Source organism: Notamacropus eugenii, chromosome 1 (assembly GCF_028372415.1).
Source record: "Notamacropus eugenii isolate mMacEug1 chromosome 1, mMacEug1.pri_v2, whole genome shotgun sequence".
Classification (NCBI taxonomy): domain Eukaryota; kingdom Metazoa; phylum Chordata; class Mammalia; order Diprotodontia; family Macropodidae; genus Notamacropus; species Notamacropus eugenii.
The window spans coordinates 535,919,980-535,943,433 of NC_092872.1; the positions used below are offsets into that span (position 1 = coordinate 535,919,980).

Consider the following 23,454-nt stretch of genomic DNA (forward strand, 5'->3'; position numbering starts at 1 on the left):
GCTTCAAAGGTTAAGTGATTTGGCCTCTGTCAAGTAGTTAATATGTCACACAAATCATTGTGTCAGAGCCAGGGTTCAAATCCCGATCTTGTTCTCCCTCCTTCCGATAACACTAAACTAGAACTACCTTAGCTTCATAGAAAACCTTCACCTTTAGACTCTTCTCGGAAGACTTCCATAAGTCGCTCTAGGATCACAGTTTTAGAGCTGGAAGAGATCTCAGACATCATTCACTGCAACAACCTCATTTTACAGATGAGGAAACAGACGCCTTCAACTCACATAGCTAGTGAGATTAGAACCCAGGTCCATTCTTCCTCTTTTCAAAATAGCATGTTGCCTTCCAGCGGGGTTCCTGTAGTCTATACAGGGCTTTTGACTGGGGCATCCCCACACGAGCCCTTGTAATACTATTTGGACGCGCATCTGTTCGAAACGCTGATAAGAAACTTCCCTCACTTCCCCAGATTTTCCAAATGGAGCCTTCAAGAAGAAAAGGGCCATTCAGTGACTTTGTTGGGTTCTTTGTCCTCAGTTGGAGGTGGGGGAGGGGGAGAAGTGTGTATATGTTTCGGTGGGGTGGGGGGCAGGGGGAGGAGGCGCCGTGGGGAGAATCCCTTCCATCGGACTTTCTGAACCTCGGGTAACTCTAGCCGCCGGGCCGCCGCCTGAACCGGAGCGGAGCGGAGCGTATTGTGGCAGCGATCGCCCGCTCATCGCACGGTCTCCCCAATTAGGCTTTACTGCCTGACGTCATGTCTGCCGGAGATTGGTTGTTCGGACCTGACACTCAGCTCACTCGCACAGAAACTTTTTAAAACAGACTTTCCAGCCGGGGCTGCCCCAAAGACTAATTTCTCCCGCCCTCTCCCCCTTACAAGGACACCCAAGTCCACAGTGCCACTACCCCTGACGCGCCCCCCACCCTCCTAAGAACCCAGGCTGCGGGCTTCACTACAGAAGAGCAGAGGAGCGCTCCGCCAGCCTCGGTCCATACCTTCGGCGCGCCCCCAGCCCTCGCCCCTCCCCCTCTTTCTCCTGGCTCCCCACCCCCACGTCCGCCCCCTCCTACTCTCCACTCGCTGCCGGGGTCTGGGCTGGTTCGGCTTCCCCCTACAGCTCGCTCTCTACCTCCGAGCATGTTTTCCTCCTCGGAGCTGCTCCTCTCTCGCCTGTGCTAAAACTTTAGGATCTGAGCATTTCTTCTGGGAAAAGAGGGAGGGAGAGTGGAGTTGTGCACACTGGCGGGGGGCGGGGGCAGGCTCCGCAGGAGAACCGGGTCGTGCTGCTGAGGGGGAGCTGCGCTCCAGTCCTGGGGAGAGGGTAGGGGAGAGACAGAGCTGAGAGAGAGAGAGAGAGAGAGAGAGAGAGAGGGAGAGAGAGAGAGGGAGAGAGAGAGGGAGAGAGGGGGAGAGAGAGAGAGGGAGAGAGAGAGAGGGAGAGAGAGAGAGAGAGGGAGAGAGAGAGAGGGAGAGAGAGAGAGAGAGAGAGAGAGAGAGAGAGAGAGAGAGAGAGAGAGAGAGGAAGAGGGAGAGAGAGGGGGAGAGAGACCCCCTGTGTGGAGTGTCCGTCCCCTTCCCGCTCCCCGAGCGGCTTGTGCCATGGAAGTGACTTGGATCAGGTGGGGGCTCCTGCTGTGGGCCGGGGTGTTCGCGTCCTCAGGGCACAGCAGGGTGAGAAAGATCACCTATGTGGTACGTCCCGGCCAGAGCGGCTCCTCGGACGCCGGGGGCGCGGGGGGCGCGGGGCAACTGGGCTCCGCCGTGCCCCTAGCAGGGCATGCGAGGCAGCAGAGAACTTTCAACGTTGCGCTCAATACCCGCTACAGCAGCAGCAGCAGCAGCAGCAGCAGCAGGGGCAGGAGCACCACCACTAGCACGCAGGAACGGACCCGCAGGATGAGCAAACCGAGCGCGCCAAGCGTGCAAGTTCTCCGGCAGCCGCAGTCGCCTCCGGAGCAGCCGCTCCGCCTGGGCCCCGGCGTGCCCGTTGGCCACCCTCCGGCGGCGCCGCTGACCAAACCGGGCGGACACGTCGTGCGCTCCAAGGGGCCCCAGGAGAGCCCCAGCAGCAGCTCCAGCTCCAGCCTGCAGGTTCACCAGAAGCAGCAGCTGCCCGGGTAAGGCAAACCCCTCCCTCGCCCCCTGCTAGCACCTCTTCGTCGAGGTCTGTGCCGAGGTCCCTCCTGTGTGCCCCTACTGAGTTGGGGGCAAACTTCAGAGAAGCACCCGGCCTGTGCAGAGTGGCTGTGAGCAGGCACCATTCTCTACCATCCAGCGAGCCAGGAAGGATGCGATGAAAGCCAGACAAAGTTCCTTTTAATGAAGATAAGAGCAAGGCATGTTCATTGTTACTGAGCTGTGGAGAAATACAAAAGGCTCTTCAGCCTGGGATGGAACCGCTTTCAAGTTGAATAATTAGACTATGGATGTAAAACATGAAGTCATTACATGTTGCCTCCTCCCCAAGCCAACTTTATTCTAGCCAGGGAAATTAGTTCCTGACATTCACCTATTCCTGGTGCTGTTTGATGAAGTAGCACTTTTGAGGATGTGTTTATCTTAGGACTTTTATGTTTTCTGCACCTGTGTGCAGTCTGTAGGGGCGATTTCACTGAGAAGGGTTGCTCCTGATAACTTTTCTAGTTTTGAGTCAGCATTTCTCAGTGTATGAATGGTGGGGATGGAGAGAAAGGGATTAGGGAGATTTTTTTTTAAAGAATAATATACTAATAATTGTTTGAACTCTTTCTGTAGACCTATTATCTCTGAAACTAAATTTATTTTATTTGTTGCTTCTTATAATAATACTATTCCAAGGACATTTGTTTTTTTCCTTTTTAAACAGAGTTTTCTTACTATGAATTTCTTTCTCCTTTATAAGGCTGGTATTCATTATAGGAGAATCAGTTCTCATTAAGGCTGCCTGACTTCTTTCCTCACTTTCTTGTTCTACCATTCTCTCTACTTTGGCAGTTAATTTTTGGGTACCCTGTATAACCAGTTAGGAATCCCCTGAGGCAAGGTTTTTTGCTCTTAGAGGAAAAATCTTTTGAAGTTTGGGTTTTGGGGAGGGCAGAATGATAGTGTTTGCTGCTGGATTACTTCCTGTCTTTGCTGTATTGCAGGGTGAATGTCTGTGGAGGGCAGTGCTGTCAAGGCTGGAGCAAAGCCCCTGGTTCCCAGAGGTGTACCAAACGTAAGTAGCCATGGATACAATTTGCCTTGAAAACTTGTATGTGAAGTGAGTTTCTGCATTGGTAGAGCAGAATAAACAGCGATACAGGCATGGGTCATTTCCCAGGGACTAATAACTACTTTGGGGAATGTTGATATTCTGAATATCCATGTCATTAACCCCAGCTAGTCATTAATGCTCAGGAAATACTTTGGGTCCTGGTAATTATTGTTATCATTATAGCAGCAGTACTTTGGAAATGTCACTTTCCACCCAAGGGGCAGTCTTGGTCTCATGGCACCTTATTGAATCATTAATCATCCTATTGTACCTAGGAAGTCAGAAAATGAAAAATACAAATACATTTTCATTTTAGGCACTGTGGACACAACAGAATCAACAGCTTTTGTATTCAACAAGGGAAAACGGATGAAAAACATATCTTAAAGTGGAGGATACCACCTTCTAGTTAGTATTTATACTAACATAAAACATTAGCAGTTTAAAAGCTGCCTGAAAATAGCAGCAAAGATATGCCAGACATGAAACCCTGATTATTTCCCAGGATGCATCAGTCAGTGGTACTCCAAAATCTACTGATAAGGTATTCCTGTGGGACTTCTCTAAATTCAGTGAAAGGATCAGATACTTTTCCCATGCACTTTTAGCGTGCCATTAAAGAAGTGAGGGGAGTGGTCTCCTTGGCTTCCTCTTGATTAATCTAATGCAATAAAAATATGTAATATAAATAAAGGCATTTCCTTTCATTTGGAAAACTTTGAACATTGCAGGCATTGTATGCAATTCTTTTGAAGCAGTCAGCAGAACATGGATTGAAATTGTTAATTTTTAAATTTGTTTACTGGGATAAAGCAAAACAAACTTGATTTCAAGAATTCACTCTAAAGCATTTTTGACAAGAGGTCATCCATCGTCCACTTGGAGATCTACAGTGATAGGAAACTCACAACCCCCCAAAAAGGGTGACCGAGTGACACATTGGATAGTGCACTGGGCCTGGAGTCAGGAAGACCTGCGTTTACCAGCCTCAGACTTTTACTATTTATGTGACCCTGGTCAAGTCACCTAACTTCTCCCTGCCTCAGTTTCCTCAGCTGCAAAATGGAGATAATAAAGACAGTACCTACCTTTCAGGTTGGTGGTGAAGATTAAATGAGATAATATTTGTAAAGTATCTGGCACATAGTAGGAATTAATAAATGTGTTTTTCCTTACTTCCAAAGCATCCCACTGCACTTTTGAACACCTTCAGTTGTTAAAACATTTTTTACATGAACACTAAAGCTGCCTTTCAGCAACTTCCATGCATTGCTCCTCATTCTGCCCCTGAAGGACCAATCAGAAAAAAGTAGAATTCTTTTTTTCATGCTATAACTCTCATATTCTCTCTTTATATCCTTTTCTCCAGGCTAAACATCCCTTGTTGTTTCAATTACCATCCTAGATCGAGTTCTTCAGTCCCCTCACCTTGCTAGTTTTTTTTTTCCTCTTGATGTGCTCTAGCTTTACCTTACTAAAAATTTGAGCCTGGGACTGAATACATTATTGCAGATGTGACTTAGCCCTTCTGAAGAGAGTTAAAAAGTATGTTCTTTATAATGATGAAGAAGGTACATAGGATCATAGATTTAGAGCTGGAGTCAGTCAACAAATAAGCCTTTACTAAGTGCCTGCTGCTGTGTGTGCCAGGCACTGTGCTATGTGCCCTGAGGATAGAAAGACAGAAGTGAACCAGCTCCTGACCTGAAATGGAGCTTCCAGTCCAATGGCAGAGATGTATATAAGTAAATAGTTGCAAATTACATATAAAAAAAAGACAAGGTAATTTTTTTAATGAGGGAACCCTAGTGGTTAGAGGGTGGGTGGAAATCAACAAAAGTTTCATTTGGAATTTGGGGTAATCTTGGAAGAAAAATGAGGATTTTAAAAGATAGAGGTGAGGAGGGAGGTCATTCTAGGCATGAAGGACAGCCTGTGCTGTCATGTAGCATGAAGACACCACCCTAGATATTATTTAGTCCGACATCCTTATTTTATGGAGGAAGAAACTGAGCCTAGGATTGAAGTGATTTCTCCAGGGTTTCATGTGTGGTAACAGAGGTAGGATCCCAAGCCAGATCCCCTGACTTCAGATCCAGGCTTCTTTCCACTTTATCATCTACTTCTGATAAATGAGACCAAAGCTGGTGTCTCCATAAAATCAGTTCAAGGGGCAGTTCAGTCTAGAAAGGGATATAGAAAATTGAGGTAAGTAGTAAAGAGATGAACTATGTTGGCAGCATCTTTGGAAAAAATGGCCCATTAGGAAAAATTGGGAGCGGAGGAGGGAAAGTTATTGACTATTTAACAAAGTGGGGGACAGTAGACTTTGTAATGGTAGAAATTCATGCATACAGCTGCTAAAAATCTAATTGTAGGACGTGGTTTTGAGTTTTATTTTTCTTCCATAGTATATAATAGTAGAAGTTCCCCCACTTTTTGGATTCAAAGTATCTTTCAAGATGAAGTAAGGTTGATCCAAAGCAAACTTGTGAAGCAGGTGGCAGTCCTGACCCTATTTTTTTCTGCCCTCCAGTGACCTAGTCTAGTGTTTTCTTCCTGTCTTGCGTTCAGGAGCTCAATCTGATAAACTCATTTAAAAACAAAGCATTTAACCTCTCAGGGCCTGAATTTCCTCTCCTATAAAATGAAGAAGTTGAGGGGATCTAGTCTAGAGAAGACAGGGAAAGATCTAGTAGTGTTCCTCAAATATTTGAAGTGCTGTAATGAATGGGAAGGACTAGATTTATTCAGATTGACCCCAAAGGGCAGAACAAGAGAGCAATAAGTGGGAATTGAAAGAAGTGACATTTAGGTTTGGTATGTAAGAAAAATTTTGTAAAAGTATAATGTGTTGACTTGAGACGCAGTAGATTTCCTCTCTTACTGGAAGTCTTTAAGCTAACGTTGCATGATCACTTGTCAGCTGTGTTCTGAAGGGGATGCTTGTTGATGTATAAGTTGGATGAGATGGTTGGCTTCTGAGATGTCTTCCTTTACAAGATCCTTTCCAACTGAAATTCTTTGATTCTGTGACTGTGATCTCGAAGGCACTTTCTGTTCAAAATTCTCTCCTAAGATATTCTGACTCCAGGATCAAATAAAACAATTTGCCATTTAAAAAAGTCTTCTTCCAACCTTACTCCAACTTAACTTTTCATGATCTAGACAAACTAACCAGCTTCCTTTCTTCACACACACACACACACACACACACACACACACACACACACACACACACACACACATACAAAATACTCATCTGTCCTCTCAATACCTTTGTACTGGCTATGCCTCATACTTTAAATGCTCTCCCTCCTCCACTTTATCCTTAGAATCCCTTTATAACCTTGCTCAAGCTCCACCTTTTTAGCATGAGGTCTTTGCTCGTTCCAGTGGTGTTAGTGTTGCTTCTCTGAACCTCTACGATTTTATTTTATATTTTAAAATATGTTTTGCATAAACCCATATAATCTACATAAGACCCAAGGATTGTCATCCCAATTCCTACTCTCACAAAACAATAGGCCCTTGGAGCCTAGCTACATTGCTTCTTCAAAAGTCTGAGCTTACCCTTGAGGAATAGGGATGATTCTCTAATGCCTGTGGCTTAAACCAGAGGTTTTCAAATTTATTTGGCCTACCACTCCATTTAAAAAAAATTACTTAGTGCTCCCCCAGAAATCTGTTTTCTTTAATCCTTTGATACTTTAAAAAATTTACATTATTTCAAAAACTATAAAATATATTTTTTAAAAAGACACATTTTAAATTTAATAATTTTTTCTAAATTTCTGGTTTTTCTCCTTTATTGAAATTTTGATGATGCAATATTGCCTCATGTAACCGTATAGTATCATATTGCAAATAAGTCATCACATGCGCATATTCCTGCTGATGCATTCTGGATTTTCTGACAATGTGCAAAACACTTGCCTGCCCAAACTTGCCTGTTAAGACCTGTTGGTAGACTTGACCAATGATTTGTTATAACTTGCACTTTGTGTATTTATTTGGAAAATAATATAATCACTACAACTTTAACTGTTACACAACAGATGAAACATGTATGAACGGTTTTTCAAAATTTTCTCTTCTTTTCTTTCCTTATGCTTCTACTGCCCCCTTATTTTTATTAATGTGCTTACCAATTGCACCTCATGTTACTACTGATGCCTCTGGATCTTCCACTGCCTTGCAAACCTCTGTGAAACACTGGTCTGCTTCCCACCAAGGTTGTTAGTTGAGAATCATTTAGTCAGCGAGCCTCAAATAGTATTTAAAAAGGGATATTTATTGAAGTGATGCAAAAAGAATGGTTGATACAGAAAATTCCTTCTTACCCTTTTGTCCCCCACCTCACGAAGTCTGTGACACATTCTTCCTTTTGTAATAGAATAGAATACAATAGAATAGAATAGAATACAAAGTCTAGGGAGAAGTGAACTCAGACATAGAGTTGCATGTATGACCAAATACAGTTCTTGATTGGCCAGGAGACCTTTTTTTTCCTTCATGGGGTACTGAAGAAGTTCTTTTAGGCACAGTTTCCCTACTGGGCTCCTTAAAAAGCCATTGAATCCAGTCTGTCCATGAGACCCAATGATCCAGATACTGTTGCCAGCTGATCTGGGGATGCCATTTAGAACAGTATGGGAAGATGGGAGATCCAGCATCCTCTAGAACTTTCTGAAGCCTTTCCTCAACTCCTCCACCACCTTCCCACCTCCCGTTCTATCCCCCCAATCCTTTGTCCTCAGGAATATGCACACTCTGGTTTTGAGAAAATCCTTAGCATCTTGGCCTGTTTGATAATTTATAGACAACTAGATGATCCCTGGGCATGTCAAGTTTCTTTTAGCTAATCTAGCTTACTGACCACAATTCTTATCCTATTTGAACATAATACTTAAGCAGTTTCATTCTAGTTTGAGGGTCTTTTGATTAATTAATTGGAATTGTTTCTTAATTAGTTAAGGTGTCATAGCTAAAATGACTTACCCCACCTACCCTTGTAACTGTGTATGGGCAAGTTGTCTCCCCATTAGATCTTAAGATCCTTAAGGACAGGGGCTGATTTTCTCTTGGCATCACTAGTGCCTAGCACATAATAGGGTTAGGGCTAGGCACTTAAATACTTGTTGATTGTTTGATAGGAGGCCTTAAAGTTTACAAGGCACTTTCCTAATAACTGACCATTTGAGGTAGTTGGTATAAATGTTTTGTACCCCCATTTTATAAATAAAGAAACTGAGCCTCAGCAAGGTTAAATAACATGTCAGTAGTCACATAGCTAGTAAGAGACAGTATTAGGTCACTTGACTCCAAGTCAAACACTTTTTCCACTGCATTATACTGCTTTTAGTTTTAAGAGTTCCCTCTTTTTTCCTAGTGCATCAGTAGCTCAAAAAGGGCCCAAGTCTATAGATTAGCATTTTCTGTGTTCCCAGTTTTGGCAATGTGATGGTATTACATAGTGATCTTAGAGGAAAAATAACAACTCGTGAATGGAGAAAATCCAGGACAGACTTTTGAGGTTTGTATCTATATTTCTCTAAAAATATTGTTTAAATTGTTAAATAACTGATTTTTGCTATTTTCATTTCCTTACTTCCTCTTTACAGTTGAGTTAGACTACTGAACTTACATACACACACATGCACATGTGTACGTATGTATATATATGTATGTGTGTTTGTATATATTTTTCTCACTTAAAAAAACCCGAGTCCTTTTAAAGACCAGCAACTTTAAATTAGAAGCTTTTCAATTAGCATGTACTTATCACTGAAAAATACACAACCTAACTACTTTTCTCATTTTTGAGTAGTTTTAAGAATTCCTTTTAGCTTTATTTAAACACAAGGGAGCCTTATGTTTGATTATTTTAAGAAATTGTATTTATTTAAGTGTAAGTATTTTTCTGTCTTTATTTTGCTCATTGTTTACATAAATCAGTGAGGAAATTGATTTGCTCTATGGACCGAGCACACACTATTCAGCTGATTGCAACTTATTGAAATTAGGTATCAAGGTTAGAATGTAAATGAGTCTTAAATTTAAAATAAAATAAATGCAAAATAAGTAGTTTCACCCTTGCAGTTGAAAAACAACAGATATTTGCATGTACCATTTAGGTCCTTGGAGAGTTAGATATTCACTTGCTATACAGAAATGACAAAATGTGTATTTACATGACTTTTTGTAGTCATAGGATCTAAGAGTTAGAAGAAACCTTAGAGGATATCCATTCCAACCTAAACATGAATCACAGTTACTTTTATCATATCTAACAAGTGATCATCAAATTTGATCATGCAAGTCTTTATTAAGTGCCTGTTAGATGTTAGATACCCTATAAGATGAAAATAAAACATCCTCTTCCCTTCTGGAACTTCTAATCAGTTGTTTGTGGGCATGGGGTAGGGAAGCAACATGTACATAGGGAAGTAAACCCAAGATATATATGAAATAAATAAAAAGTAATTTGTTTTGGAGGGTGAGGGATAAGGTGCTCAAACAACTGAAATCAGGAAAAGGCCTTTAGCTGTTCAGAGGAACTGGGGGAACTGGAGCTAAGTCTTGAAGTAAGCTTGGGCTTTCAAAGGGCTAAGATGAAGAGGGAGAGCATTACAGGTTAGAGCAAAGGGCAGTGCAGAGGCAATGTGATGGAAGCTGGAATGCCATCCATGTATGGGGAATAGCAAGGAGGCCAGTTTGGCTTAAATGTAGAGTATGTGAGGAGGAATAATCAGGAATCAACCTGGAAGGACAGTTTGGAGCCAGATTAAGGGTTTTAAAAGCAAAGCAGAGGAATTTATATTTTATCCTAGAAGCCATTGGTAGTCACTGCTTCTTAAACAGGGGAATGACATAGTCACATCTGTGCTTTAGGAGTATCAATTTGGTAGCTCCTTGCAGGATGGATTGGAGTGGGGAGGGATTTGAGACAGGGGACTCAGTTATGAGGCTATTTCAGTAGCCAGGTGAATGGGGGATGAGGGCCTGAATTAGGATGGTTTTGGTGAGTAAGTAGAGAGAAGGGGATGGAGGAGAGAGATGTGGTCTCACAACCAAAAATATTTGGCCACTGATTGGATGGGGTGAAGTGGAGAGTGAAAAATTGAGGACTCTTAGTTTGAGAACCAGAGTTACTGGAGAGATGGTGATATATATATATATATATATATATATATATATATATATATATATATATATGTATATGTATATGTATATGTATATATGTATATGTATTTTTTTTGCTTTGTAAATCTTTTTTAAAATTAACTTATTTTTAGTTTTCAACATTCATTTCCCCAAGATTTTGAGTTCCAAATTTTCTCCCCATCTCTTCCCTCCCCCTGCCCCAAGACACCATGCATTCTGATTACCCCTTCCCCCAATCTTCTGTCCTTTCTATCACACCCCACCCTTCCCTTATCCTAATCTTCTCACTATTCTTATAGGGCAAGATAGATTTCTGTACCCCATTACCTGTATTTCTTATTTCCCAGTTGCATGCAAAAACAATTCTCAATATTTGTTCCTAAAACTTTGAATTCCAACTTCTCTCCCTTTCTCCCTCCCTACCCATGCCCGCTGAGAAGGCAAGCAATTCAATATAGGTTATATATGTGTAGTTTTGCTAAAGACTTCCACAATAGTCATGTTGTGAAAGACTAACTATATTTCCCTCCATTCTATCCTGCCCCCCCATTTATTCTATTCTCTCATTTGACCTTGTCCCTCCCCAAAAGTGTTTACTTCTAATTACTCCCTCTTTCCATTTGCCCTCCCTTGTATCATTCCCCCCCATCTCACTTGTCCCCTTCTCCCCTACTTTCCTATAGTGTAAAATAGATTTTCATACCAAATTGAGTGTGCATATTATTCCCTCCTTAAGCCAAATGTGATGAGAGTAAGATTCTCTTTTCCCCTCTCACCTCCCCCTTTTCCCCTCTATTGGAAAAGCTTTTTCTTGCCTCTTTTATGAGAGATAATTTGCCTGGATGGTAATATTCTTCTCAGAAATATGGAAATTGAGTTGGAGGTTGGTTTGAAGTACTTTGTACTTACTGGTTTAAGATGTTTGTGGGATATTCAGGTGGAGATAGGCCTAGGAAGCTGGAGAAGTATAATTGGAGTTCACTGGAGAGATGAGGGGTGGGTATATAGATCCAGGAGTCTCCTGCATAGATATGATTGTTGAATTCATCCAAACTGGTGAGATTACCAAGAGAGACTTTCCTTGAAGATGTCCTTAGAGAAAACCCACTGCCTCCCAAGTTGATGAATCTGCTTTTGAAAAGTTTTTGGAAGATGTTCTTTATGTGTGTGTGTGTACCTCTGTTGCTAATCAAATCGAAACGAGGCATTGGATACATAGTCTTAGTTGTTAATATCAGTTGAATGCCAACAGTGATGTCTGTTCTGTTCAAAACAGATGATCTCAAATTGTATTTTCTTTCCAAGGAGTTAGTTTTACTGTTTTGTAGTTTATGAGTTTTTTGTTTCCATATGGAGTTATACACCTCAGAGGTGTGGCCTGTTTTGTCATTTGTAGGTTTTCCTTTTGATTCCCTCCCTCTTTCCCCTTACAGCTTTTGATTCCTCACCCCACTGTTCTCAACTTTTGATAGATGTAACAAAGAAATCGAAGGAAAAAAATATTAACTGGGATGTCACTTTTGGCAAACTGAAGAGGGAAAGATGAGAAAATGAAGTGGGACAATAAGAGCAGAAACCTAAGCATGAAGATTTAAAACTTGAAGGGACCTGGGAGGTGCTCTAGTCCGACCATTTTATTTTACAAAAAGGGAAACTCAGTCCCAGAAAAGTGAAAATATGTGCCCGAGGACACTCAGGTAGTAAGTGGTTCTCCTTCTCATTTTACTTTGAGTTCCTAAGAAAAGTAGCCTTTGTCAGTTTTGAAGTCAGGGCTTGTGATGCTGTTGTTTGGCTGTATGTATGTTAAATGTATTTCTGTTTAGTTACATAAAGACTTTCTTGAGTTTTCTCTTTAGCTTTTAGCTTTTTATAGCAACCATCCATGTTCCTGCCCAAACTTTGCTGTTGTGCTGGTGTCTCTTCTTCTTCATCTTGTACACAGTATTACACAGTATTCAATGTGCCTGCTCTTCCAACATGTGCCACCTCATTTTACAGACTCTTGTTACCTTACTGGAACTGGAAGAGACAGCTTTTCTCCCATCACCTCAAGCTTTAGAATTCTTTTGACCCACGTCGTCTGATAGAGATTTAGGCCTAAAAGAAGTGAATATGGTGCAGCTTTCCCTGTAATTTTAGACTCCATAAATTGCCATTGGCCAACTCTTTTTTCCTTTGTGATTTTTTTTTTTTTGCTCCACCACATTTGAGTAGAATTGTTGGCATGAGCCCACAGAAACAGTTTTCTACAATGTCCTGTTTTGTAAATTAGGAGATGGATGGACTGATTTTTGATTTGTGTGAATGTGATCTTTCCTTGCCAGAATAAAGGAGAGATACGTTGGTGGGTGGGATTACAATTTGAAAGGACTGACAATCAGAAGTTAGTGTGGTGACCAAGGAAAGGAATGGGTCATGTTCATAATAAATTCATAGTGCAGAAAAAAATTGGGGAGCTAAGGAAGAGTATATTCCATGGAGCAGAGATGAGAGAGACAGAAATGATTCAGACTGTAAGGTGTAAATAAGAAAGCACAAAACTGCAGGCAGGAGCTGGGAGAATAAGGTTACTGGAATTATAAAGGTAGAATTGGAAGAGACCTTGAAGGTAAATCTAGATCAACTTCATCCTTTTGGGGATAAGGGAACTGAGGTCCCAGTGGATGAAGGTTATACATAACAGATAAGGGATTTCAACCAGAGACCCCTGCCTTCAAATCTAGTGCTCTTGCCTCTGCAGCTGCAGGGTGGTCTCTTTCATTAGCATTGGTGATTCCCTGCCCCCATGCCCCACTTATGATTTCTAAATGCCAAATTAATGAAGACATTGCTAATTTGATTTCCCAAATTTTAGTCTTTCCTGAACTTTGTTTTGTAGTAAGCTCTTTAAATGAAAAAATTAGAGATTCATCATTTGCTTAAGTTAGCACAGTCTCTCAAGCATGTAGCTGATATATCTTTTACAAGATATTTTTCACTTTAAAAAGTACTTTGATTATAAACCATGCCCCCTTCTAGAGAAGTTTCTTATTTACTGGTGGGTCAAATACGGTGTTATTTATGGTAAACTGGTCTCAAAGCCTGAATCTGCCTTCAATGCTTGACCTTGTTCCATAACCTTGAGTGAACCATGTACGAACAAAGGAGCATAGATTTAAAGTTGACTTAGAACTTTATTTTTAATTTTATTTTAAATTTTAATTATTGATTTAAACATTCTTTTCTTTTAAATTTTGAAGTCTAATTTCTCTTCCTATCTCCCGCACTTATGAGAAGTTAAAGAAATATGATATCAGTTTTACATATAAAATCATGTGAAACATTTCCATATAACTATATTGTTAAAAAAAACAAAAACAAAGAAAATGAGAAAATTATACATCAGTTTGCATGGAGGTGGATAGCATTTTTTCATCATGAATCCTTTGGAATTGCCTTAAATCACTGTATTGATCCGAGTAGTCAAGTCACTTATAGTTGATCATCATTATAGCATTACTGTTACTGTGCACAGTGATCTGGTTCTTGTCACGTCATTTTGCATGAGTGCATACAGGCCTTGCCATAGTTTTCTGGAATTGCCAACTCCCCTCCCGCAGTCATTTTTCCATCACAAGTAAAGTAAATATGTCACAATCATATGCCACAACTCTTTTGGCCATTTCCCAATTGATGAGCATTACCTTGATTTCTAATTTTTTGCCACCACAAAAAAAGTTGCTATAAATAGTTTTGTATATGTAGATTCTGATTCTTTTCTTTTTCCTTTTCTTTGATCTCTTTGAGATACAGACATAACAGTAGTATTGTTGGATCAAAGGGTATACACAGTTTTATAGCCCCTTGGGCATAGTTCAGAATTGTTCTCTAGAATTGTTGGACCAGTTCACTACTCCACCAGCAGATCATTAGTGTACCTATTTTCCGTCATTGCCTCTAACATTTGTTCTTTCTGACAGATGTGAGGTGGTGCTTTAGAATTATTTTAATTTGCATTTCTCTGATCAATAGTGATTTAGAGCATTGTCCCATATAACTATGTAGTTTGATTTCTTCCTCTGAAAACTGTCTGTTCATATTCTTTGACTATTTATCAATTAGAGAAAAGGTCTTATGTTTTATAAATTTGCTCAGTTCTCTTTATATTTGACAAATGTGGCCTTTGTCAGGGAAACTTGCTATAAATTTTTTGAAACTTCCTCATTGTTGTATCTTTTAGCAAAACAGAGTTTCCCTGATAATCTATTTCAATTAGATCTATTTTTGCTTTTGCTTTGTGTGAGATCATGATTGCTATATGTTCCATTTTTACTTCAGCTGAAGCATGTTAGATTCTGCTGCAGCCTTTTATTTTAACCCTGTTTGTATCTTTCTGTTTCAAGTGTGCCTCTTATAAATATAGTTGGATTCTGGCTTCTAATTCATTTTGCTATCTGCTTCTGTTTTATGGGTGAGCCCATCCCATTCACCTTCACAGTTATGATTGCTATATATTTCTGTCCCTTTTTCTTCTCTTTATTCTTCTCTCTCTTTTTTATCCTGTCACTCCTCAAAAGTCCATTTGCTTCTAAGTACTACTTCCCTTAATCTACCCTCCCTTTTATCATCCTCCCCTTTTTCTTATGCTTTTCTCCTCCTCTTTCCCTGTTGGAAAGATAGATTTCTATATATAACTCAGGTATGTGTATATATATATATATAATATATATATGTGTGTGTGTGTGTATGCATGCATGTATATGTATATTTATCTATCTCTTCCCTCTTTGAACCAGTTCTAATGAGAGGTTCAAGTGTTGCCTGCCACCATCAGCCCCATTTTCCACTACACCATAAAAGCTCTTCCTTGAGTGCTTCTTTTATGTGTGAAAAATTTCTTCTTTCTTTGCTCTTCTTCCTTCTCCTAATGCATCTCATTTTCTCATCCCATCATTTTTTTTTAGATCATTCCAACATAATTGACTCACACTAATGACATCTATGTAACTCCTTTTAACTGTCCTAATAATTATAAAGTTCTTAGGAGTTATGTGCATCATGTTCCCATATAGGAATATAAACAGTTTAACCTTATTGATTCCTTTATAACTTCTTTTTCATGTTTACCTTTTCATGCTTCTCTTGAGTCTTGTGTTTGTACCATTGTACTATTTAGCTGCAACTCATAAAAGATAAATGTACTTTGAAAATTGCAGTATAAAATATATATTAAATTGTGGTTATTTTTGCCTGTTTTGATGTGTACAATTTATTTCATTCGCCTAAGAGGTTAAGTCAATAAAACATTTATGGGAAGGTTTCTATGAATTGGTCTTTTATTTTTATTAAAATATTTTCTGTTCAGCTTTACTCTATTCATCAGCAATGCTGGGAAAGTCATCTCTTTCATTAAATAGCCATTTTTTTCCTCTGAAGGATTATACTCAGTTTTTCTGGATAGGTTATTCTTGGTTATAATCCTTGTAATTCTTTGCCTTCCAGAATATCATAGTTTGAGCCCTCCACTCCTTTAACTAGAAGCCAGTAAATCTTACGTCATCCTAACTGTGGTTCCTTGTTACAGGATATCTCATTTTGTTATGCTTTGCTTTATTGCAGTTTACAGATATTGCATTTTTAAAAATTGAAGGTTTGTAGCACTGTTGTTCTACAAGGTCTGTAGTCTGTTGGCACCATTTTTCCAATAGCATGCGCTCACATTGTCACATTTTGGTAATTCTCATAGTATTTGAAGCTTCATCATCATCATCATCATCATCATTATTATGTCTGTTATGGGGATCTATGAACAGTGGTATTTGATGTTACTATTGTAATTGTTTTATGGCACCATGAACCACACTCATATAAAGCAGTGAACTCAATTGATAAATGTGAATGTTCTAACTGCTGCACCAACCAGCTGTTCCTTCATCTATCTCCCTCTGTCTCTCTCTCTCTCTCTCTCTCTGTCTCTGTCTCTCGTTCTCTCACTTTCTCTCTTTCTCCTTTTGGGCCTCCTTATTCCCTGAGACTCAAAATATTGAAAGTAAGCCAATAAATAACCCTACAGTGGCCTGTAAGCGTTCAGGTGAAAGGAAGAGTCAGTTGATGTGGCATTATTTTAAGAAATTGCCATAGCCACCCAAGCCTTTAGCAACTAATACCCCAATCAGTCACCCGCTATTAACATAAAAACCAGACCCACTCCCAGTAAAAGTTGGTAACTCACGGAGGGCTCAGATAATGATTAACATTTTTAACAATAAAATATTTTTTTAAAAGTTTATTTTTAGTTTTCAGCATTCATTTCCACAAAATGTTGAGTTCCAAATTTTCTCCCTGTCTCTCCCCTCCACCCACCCCATAACGCGTTGCATTCTGATTACCTCTTCTCTCAGTATGCCCTCCCTTCTATCACACCTCTCCCTTCCCTTATCCCCATCTTCTCTCTTTTCTTGTAGGGCAAGATAGATTTCTATGATCTATTACTTGTATTTCTTATTTCCCAGTTGTATGCAAAAGCAATTCTCAACATTTGTTCCTAAAACTTTGAGTTCCAACTTATCTCCTTACCCTCCCTCCCTATCCATCCCCACTGAGAAGGCAAGCAATTCAACATAGGTTATACATGTCAAGTTTTGCAAGACTTCCATAATAGTCATGTTGTGTAAAACTATTTCCCTCCCTCTTATCCTGACCCACGTTTACTCTGTTCTCTCTTCTGACCTTGTCCCTTCCCAAAAGTGTTTACTTCTAATTACTCCCTTTTCACATTTGCCCTCCCTTCTACCATCCCCTCCACACCCCACTTCTCCCCTTCTCCCCTACTTTCCTGTAGTGTAAGATAGATTTTCATACCAAATCGAGTGATCATGTATTGCTTCCTTAAGCCAAATGTGAAGAGAGTAAGCTTCACTTTTTCCTTCTCACCTCCTCCCTTTTCTCCTCCATTGAAAAAGCTTTTTCTTGCCTCTTTTTTGGAAGATAATTTGCCCTATTACATCTCTCCCTTTCTCCTCCCAATATATTCCTCTCTCACCCCTTAATTTTATTTTTTTTATATATCATTCCTTCTTATTCACCTCACCCTGTGCTCTCTGTCTATAAATATGTGTATGTGTGTATAATCCCTCCAACTACCCAAATATTGAGAAACATCTCAAGAGTTACAAATATTATCTTTCCATGTAGAAATGTAAACATTTCAACTTTAGAAAGTCCCTTATGCTTTCTCTTTCCCTTTTACCTTTTCATACTTTTCTTGATTCATGTGTTTGAAAGTCAAATTTTCTATTCAGTTCTGGTCTTTTCATCAAGAATGCTTGAAAGTCTTCTATTTCATTGAATGACCATTTTTTCCCCTGAAGTATTATACTCAGTTTTACTGGGTAGGTGATTCTTGGTTTTAATCCTAGTTCCTTTGAGTTCTGGAATATCATATTCCAAGCCCTTTGATCCCTTAATGTAGAAGCTGCTAGATCTTGTGTTATCCTGATTGTATTTTCACAATACTTGCATTGTTTCTTTCTAGCTGCTTGCAATATTTTCTCCTTGACCTGGAAACTCTGGAATTTGGCTACAATATTCCTAGGAGTTTCTCTTTTCAGATCTCTTTCAACAGGTGATCGATGGATTCTTTCAATATATATTTTATCCTTTGGTTCTAGAATATCAGGGCAGTTTTCCTTGATAATTTTTTGAAAGATGATGTCTAGGCTCTTTTCTGATCATGACTTTCAGGTAGTTCCATAATTTTAAAATTGTCTCTCCTGGATCTATTTTCTAGGTCAGTTGTTTTTCCAATGAGATGTTTTACATTATTTTCTATTTTTTCATTCTTTAGGTTTTGTTTCTTAATTTCTTATTTTCTCATAAAGTCATTAGCTTCCATCTGCTCCATTATAATTTTTAAAGAATTATTTTCTTCGGTGAGCTTTTGAACCTCCTTTTCCATTTGGCTAATTCTACTTTTTAAATCATTCTTTTCCTCGTTGGCTCATTGGACCTCTTTTGCCAATTGAGTTAGCCTATTTTTAAAGGTGTTATTTTCTTCAGCATTTTTTTGGGTCTTCTTTAGCAAGCTGTTGACTTGCTTTTCAACCTCTTCCATAGCCTGAGACCATTGCATGTTTATTTTGGAGGTACTGAATGCAGAAGCCTTGACTTCCTCTAACAGTATGGCTTGTTCTTCCTCATCTGAAAGGATGGAAGAAAATACCTGTTCACCAAAAAAGTAACCTTCTATAGTCTTATTTTTTTCCCTTTTTTGGGCATTTTCCTGGCCAGTTACTTGACTTTTGAATCCTTTGTCAGGAGGAGGGTATGCTCTGGGGATCTGTAAGTTGTCACTTCCTCCAAGGTGGTGCAATCAAGGGAGATTAGTTTACTCCCCAGCCAGGCTCATGACTGAGATTCAGGTCAGCTGCTTAGTTCTCCCAGGGGCTTTAGGTGGAGGGCAGGGCCACCACTCAGGGCTGAGACCTAGATCAGTGGCTCAATTACCCCAGGGGCTTTAGGCTGAGGGCTCCACAAATGAATGCTGTGTTTGCTGACATGCTGCCTGAGTCTGGGATTAGGGGAGGACCCTGCTCCCTTGTCAATGAGGTGAAAAGGTTTTCTCACTGACTTTTGAAGCTGCCTCTGGAGCTTGTGGGCTGAGGGATCTGATAATCACCGCTGCTGCTGGGGATTTTGCACCTAAGGCCTGCTCTGGCCCTGGTCCTCTGGGTGCTGCTCGGCCAAAGCTGGGCTGTGCTTTGCCCCACGCCCTGTGTGATAGACTTTTCCTGTCAGCCTTCCAGGTTGCCTTAGGCTTCTGCTGCTCTAGAATTTGTTGAGAGTCATTTTTCACAGGTATTTTATGGCTGTGGGGGAAGAGCTAAAGTATATGCATCTTTCTACTCGGCTGTCTTGGCTCTGCTCCCAACAATAAAATATTTTTAGATATAATACTATTGCACACTTAATAGAATACAGTATGTTGTAAACATAACTTTTATATGCCCTGGGAAACCAAAAAATTAATGTGGCTTGCTTTATTGTGATATTCATTTTATGGTTGTTTTCTGGAACCAAACCTGCAATATTTCTGAAATATGCCTGTATTTGAATTTTTTTCTGGATACTTGCAGTATTTTCTCCTTGATCCAGGAGCTTTAGAATTTGGCTATAATATTACTGGGAGTTTTCATTTTGGATCTCTTTCAGGAAATGACCAATGAATTCTTTAAATTTCTATTTTACCTATGGGTTGTAAAATACCAGGGCTGTTTTCCTTCATAAGTTCTTGAAATAAGATATCTAGGCTCTTTTTTGCGTGGCTTTCTGATAGTCTAATAACTCTTAAATTATCTTTTGCTGCTCTCCTGAGTTTTCTTAGGTCAAAAAATGTCTCACTCTGACCTTTTATTGGCTCTACCAATACAAAATTGTTTGGTGGGGAATGTTGAGAGAGTTCAGTTTTGTGGCTTGCGTCTAACCGTCTATCTAAAGTGGATTAGTGGAGAAGCTGATTTTCTGATCTTTTTTTCCTAGCTTTTCGTACACTACTACTGTGACTATTATTATTACTACTTCTACCACCACCACTACTACTACTACAACTAGTTAGCTAGCTAGCATTTATGTAGTGCTTGCTATGTGCCAGGTATTGTGCAAGCATATGTATAAAATATATGTGTATATATGTACATATATACATATATAAACACAGACATATGTGTTGTGTTTGTACACATACACATCTATAGGCACACACATTATCCCACCACACACACACACACACACACACATACATACACACACACACGCTTTACAAGTATTATCTCATTTGATCCTCACAACAACTCTGGCAGGTAGGTGTTATTATTACCCCCATATTACAGATCAGGAAACTGAGGCACATAAATGTTATATGACTTGCCCAGAGTTACACAGCCAATAAAGTGTCTTCAGTCATATTTGAATTCAGGTCTTCCTGACTCCAAGCTCAGTGCTTTATCTACTATACTATTTAGCTGCAACTCATAAAAGATAAATCAATTTTGTAAATTATAGTATAAAATATATATTAAATTGTGGGGTTTTTTTGTCTGTATTGTTGTGTGCAGTTTACTCCATCCTCCTAAGAGGTTAAAGTCAGTAAAACATTTATGGGAAAGTTTCTATTAATTGGTCTTTTATTGTATTTTTATAAAAAATAGTGAAAAAATTCAGTCTAACAAGTACCTATTAAGTACCTACTGTGTGCAAGGTGAGATGCAGCAATGATAGTGAAAAGAGAGCCTTTGAGCTCGGAAGACCAGGCAGGGTTTAACATACATTGGCTGTGCATATGTCATTTAAATTAGCAGTACCCCAAGAAACTCTCTAAAATCATAACTTGCAGAACTAGTGCTGGTCTTCATTGATGGGGAATTTACTGACTAGGAGGTATCTAGACCAATGCATCACAGGTCCAGTGCAAAAAGAAGTGTACAAAGCACTGGGGATACAAAAAGAAAAATGAAAGAAATTGTTTCTTCCTTCCTTTGTGAGTCAAAGCTTCCCGTAGTCAAAGTAGGAAAGACAGACCCTCCCCATACACTAATCCAAATCAGTTTGGAGAGATTGCAGAGTGTCAGCTAACAGACCCTCCTCTTCCTCCTCCACCTGGCTGAGGGAGAGATGAAAAGAGTGCCAGTTAAAAGAAAAGTAGGAGAGAATTGGAGAGAAATTGTGCATCTGTACTCTGAAGACCTTTCCAGGTTCTCTCAGAAAATCTTGAAGGTCTGTACAGCTTAATGGTTTGAATTTATGACTCGTCATTCCCACAGGAGAATGAGTACAGAGTATAGTACAGTATTTGTGAATTTTCTTATTCACTAGAATATCTTGGCAGTATCCCCTGCAGAAAGTGAGGGTACTCTAAATAAAGGTGTGAGCATTATAGCATACAGACTCTGTCCTACATATAAATTAAGGGCTTACTAATAAGTTGCCTTTGCAAACTAGTGAATTATTATATATACATATATGTATACACACATATATTATACATACACATATATGTGTTTATATCATTACCTTTTTATTGTATAATTATACATCCAGAATGGAAAACATCAGTTTTAACATATAAGTCAAATTCTTGCTACATATCTCAAGATCACAATTTTTAAGAATTTGAGAGGAACAAGCAGCAATTACTTTTATTAGCAGTAAATGAGAGAATTTGTGTTTTTCAGCCATTATATGTCTTTGCTACCAGCATAGTGGAAAACAAAATCTTTTCCACACTAGTGTCCTTAGAATACATGCTTACTTTTTATAAAGAGCAAAAAGTCCACACTGAAATAGGGAAGGCAGGGCTGTGGTGCCATTCTTTGAGGTCATGTTTACTCAATCCTGGAAGTGATTGGAGGAATGCATCAGATGTTTGGAAGCAGACCAGTTAAGAATTTCAACAATGACACACACTTTTATTAGATGTGTATTTAGGAAAGCAATTGCCTTTGACCTCATGGATAGTACAAAAGCAAGGGCCTTTGTAGAAAGAGTTTGCTCTCTTTTCTTTTTAAAGGGGAGCAAGCACTGTGTAATATGTTTACCTGGGATTTATCTGTGTTTCTTTTTCCCTTTCACAAAACAATGCTTATCAAATTTGTTGAGGTACCTGCAACATGCTTGCTCTTCCATGGATATTTACTTTTTAATTATTTTTCCTAATCAGTGACTTTTTCTTTAGGATTTAACTGCTCTGTTGTTCATTCTATGAATATTCAATATCAATATGCTCAATTGCATTCTCTGAAATTTTTATTGATTTTTTTCACCTACATTTCCTGTTATATCCCTCCACTTCTCCCTCCCAGAGAGCCATTCCTCAAAACAAAGAATAAAGAGGCAACCCCCCTCAAAACCCAAACCCAAACAAAACCACACATTTCCGCAAAATTAATGCATAAACCAAATCTGGCATGATATTATGTATTCCACACCCATAGTCCCTGCCTTTGGTTTAAAAAAAAAAGACAAAAGAAAAGGAGGTGCATTTTCATATTTCACTTTTAGGGTCAAGCTTGATCCTTAGAGTTTTACGGAATGCAGTTCAAATTATTTTGTTGATCTTTCCACTGACATTGGTGTAGTCATTGTGTATGTTTTCCGATTCTACTTTCCTTAGTTTGTGTTAGTTTATATATGTCATAATTCTCCATGTTCATCATATTCATAGTTTCTTGCAGTGTAATACTATGTTATCATATTCATGTATATTTATGTTGGTTTAGCCATTCTCTGATTCCTATTTTGTTTCCAGTTTGTTACTGTTACCAAAAGTTGCTACTTTCAATATTTTGCTATTTATGACATTTCTTTATTTCATTGCCCTCCTTGTGGTACGTCATATACTATTTTTGTCAGAGGTACCATGAAACAATATTCTTCTTCTTCTTGTCTCTTAATGCTTAATAATTTGAATTCACCCTAGTTTTATAGCATCATTATGCTTCTAGACTTTTTAAAAAAAATTTATTTTTAGTTTTCAACATTCATTTCCATAAGATTTTGAGTTCCAAATTTTCTCCCTATCTCTCCCCTCCCCCACCCCAAAACACCATCCATTCTGATTACCCTTCCCCCAATCTGCCATCCCTTCTATTACACCCCTTCCTTCCCTTATTCCCCATCTTCTCTCTTTTCTTGGGGGGCAATATTGATTTCTATACCTCATTACCTGTATTTCTTATTTCCCAGTGGCATGCAAAAACAGTTCTCAGCATTTATTCCCAAAACTTTGAGTTCTAGCTTCTTTCCTTTCCTCCCTTCCCACCTATCCCCACTGAGAAGACAAATAATTCAATATAGGCTATACATGTGTAGTTATGCAGAAGACTTCCGTAATAGCCATGTTGTGAAAGACTAACTATAGTTCCCTCTATCCTATCCTGGCCCCCCATTTATTCTGTTCTCTCTTTTGACCTTGTCCTTGTCCCTGCCCAAAAATGTTTACTTCTAATTACTCCCTCCTCACATTTGCTCTCCCTTCTACCATCCCCTCCACACCCCACTTCTCCCCTTCTCCCCTAC

The 23,454-nt window shown here is 39.3% G+C and overlaps 1 protein-coding gene across 3 annotated transcripts in view; it reads left to right on the forward strand.

The window, feature by feature from the left end:
- Positions 1–1,097: 1,097 nt before the first annotated feature.
- The window catches only part of LTBP1 (latent transforming growth factor beta binding protein 1), a 477,680-nt gene continuing 455,323 nt past the window's right edge, over positions 1,098–23,454 (forward strand). For all 3 annotated transcript variants that reach the window (XM_072634139.1, XM_072634140.1, XM_072634141.1), the window contains exons 1-2: positions 1,098–2,119; positions 3,128–3,198. In XM_072634139.1, the coding sequence (XP_072490240.1) occupies positions 1,602–2,119; positions 3,128–3,198 (589 nt within the window). In that variant the 5' untranslated portion in view covers positions 1,098–1,601. The remainder of the gene's footprint in view (positions 2,120–3,127; positions 3,199–23,454) is intronic.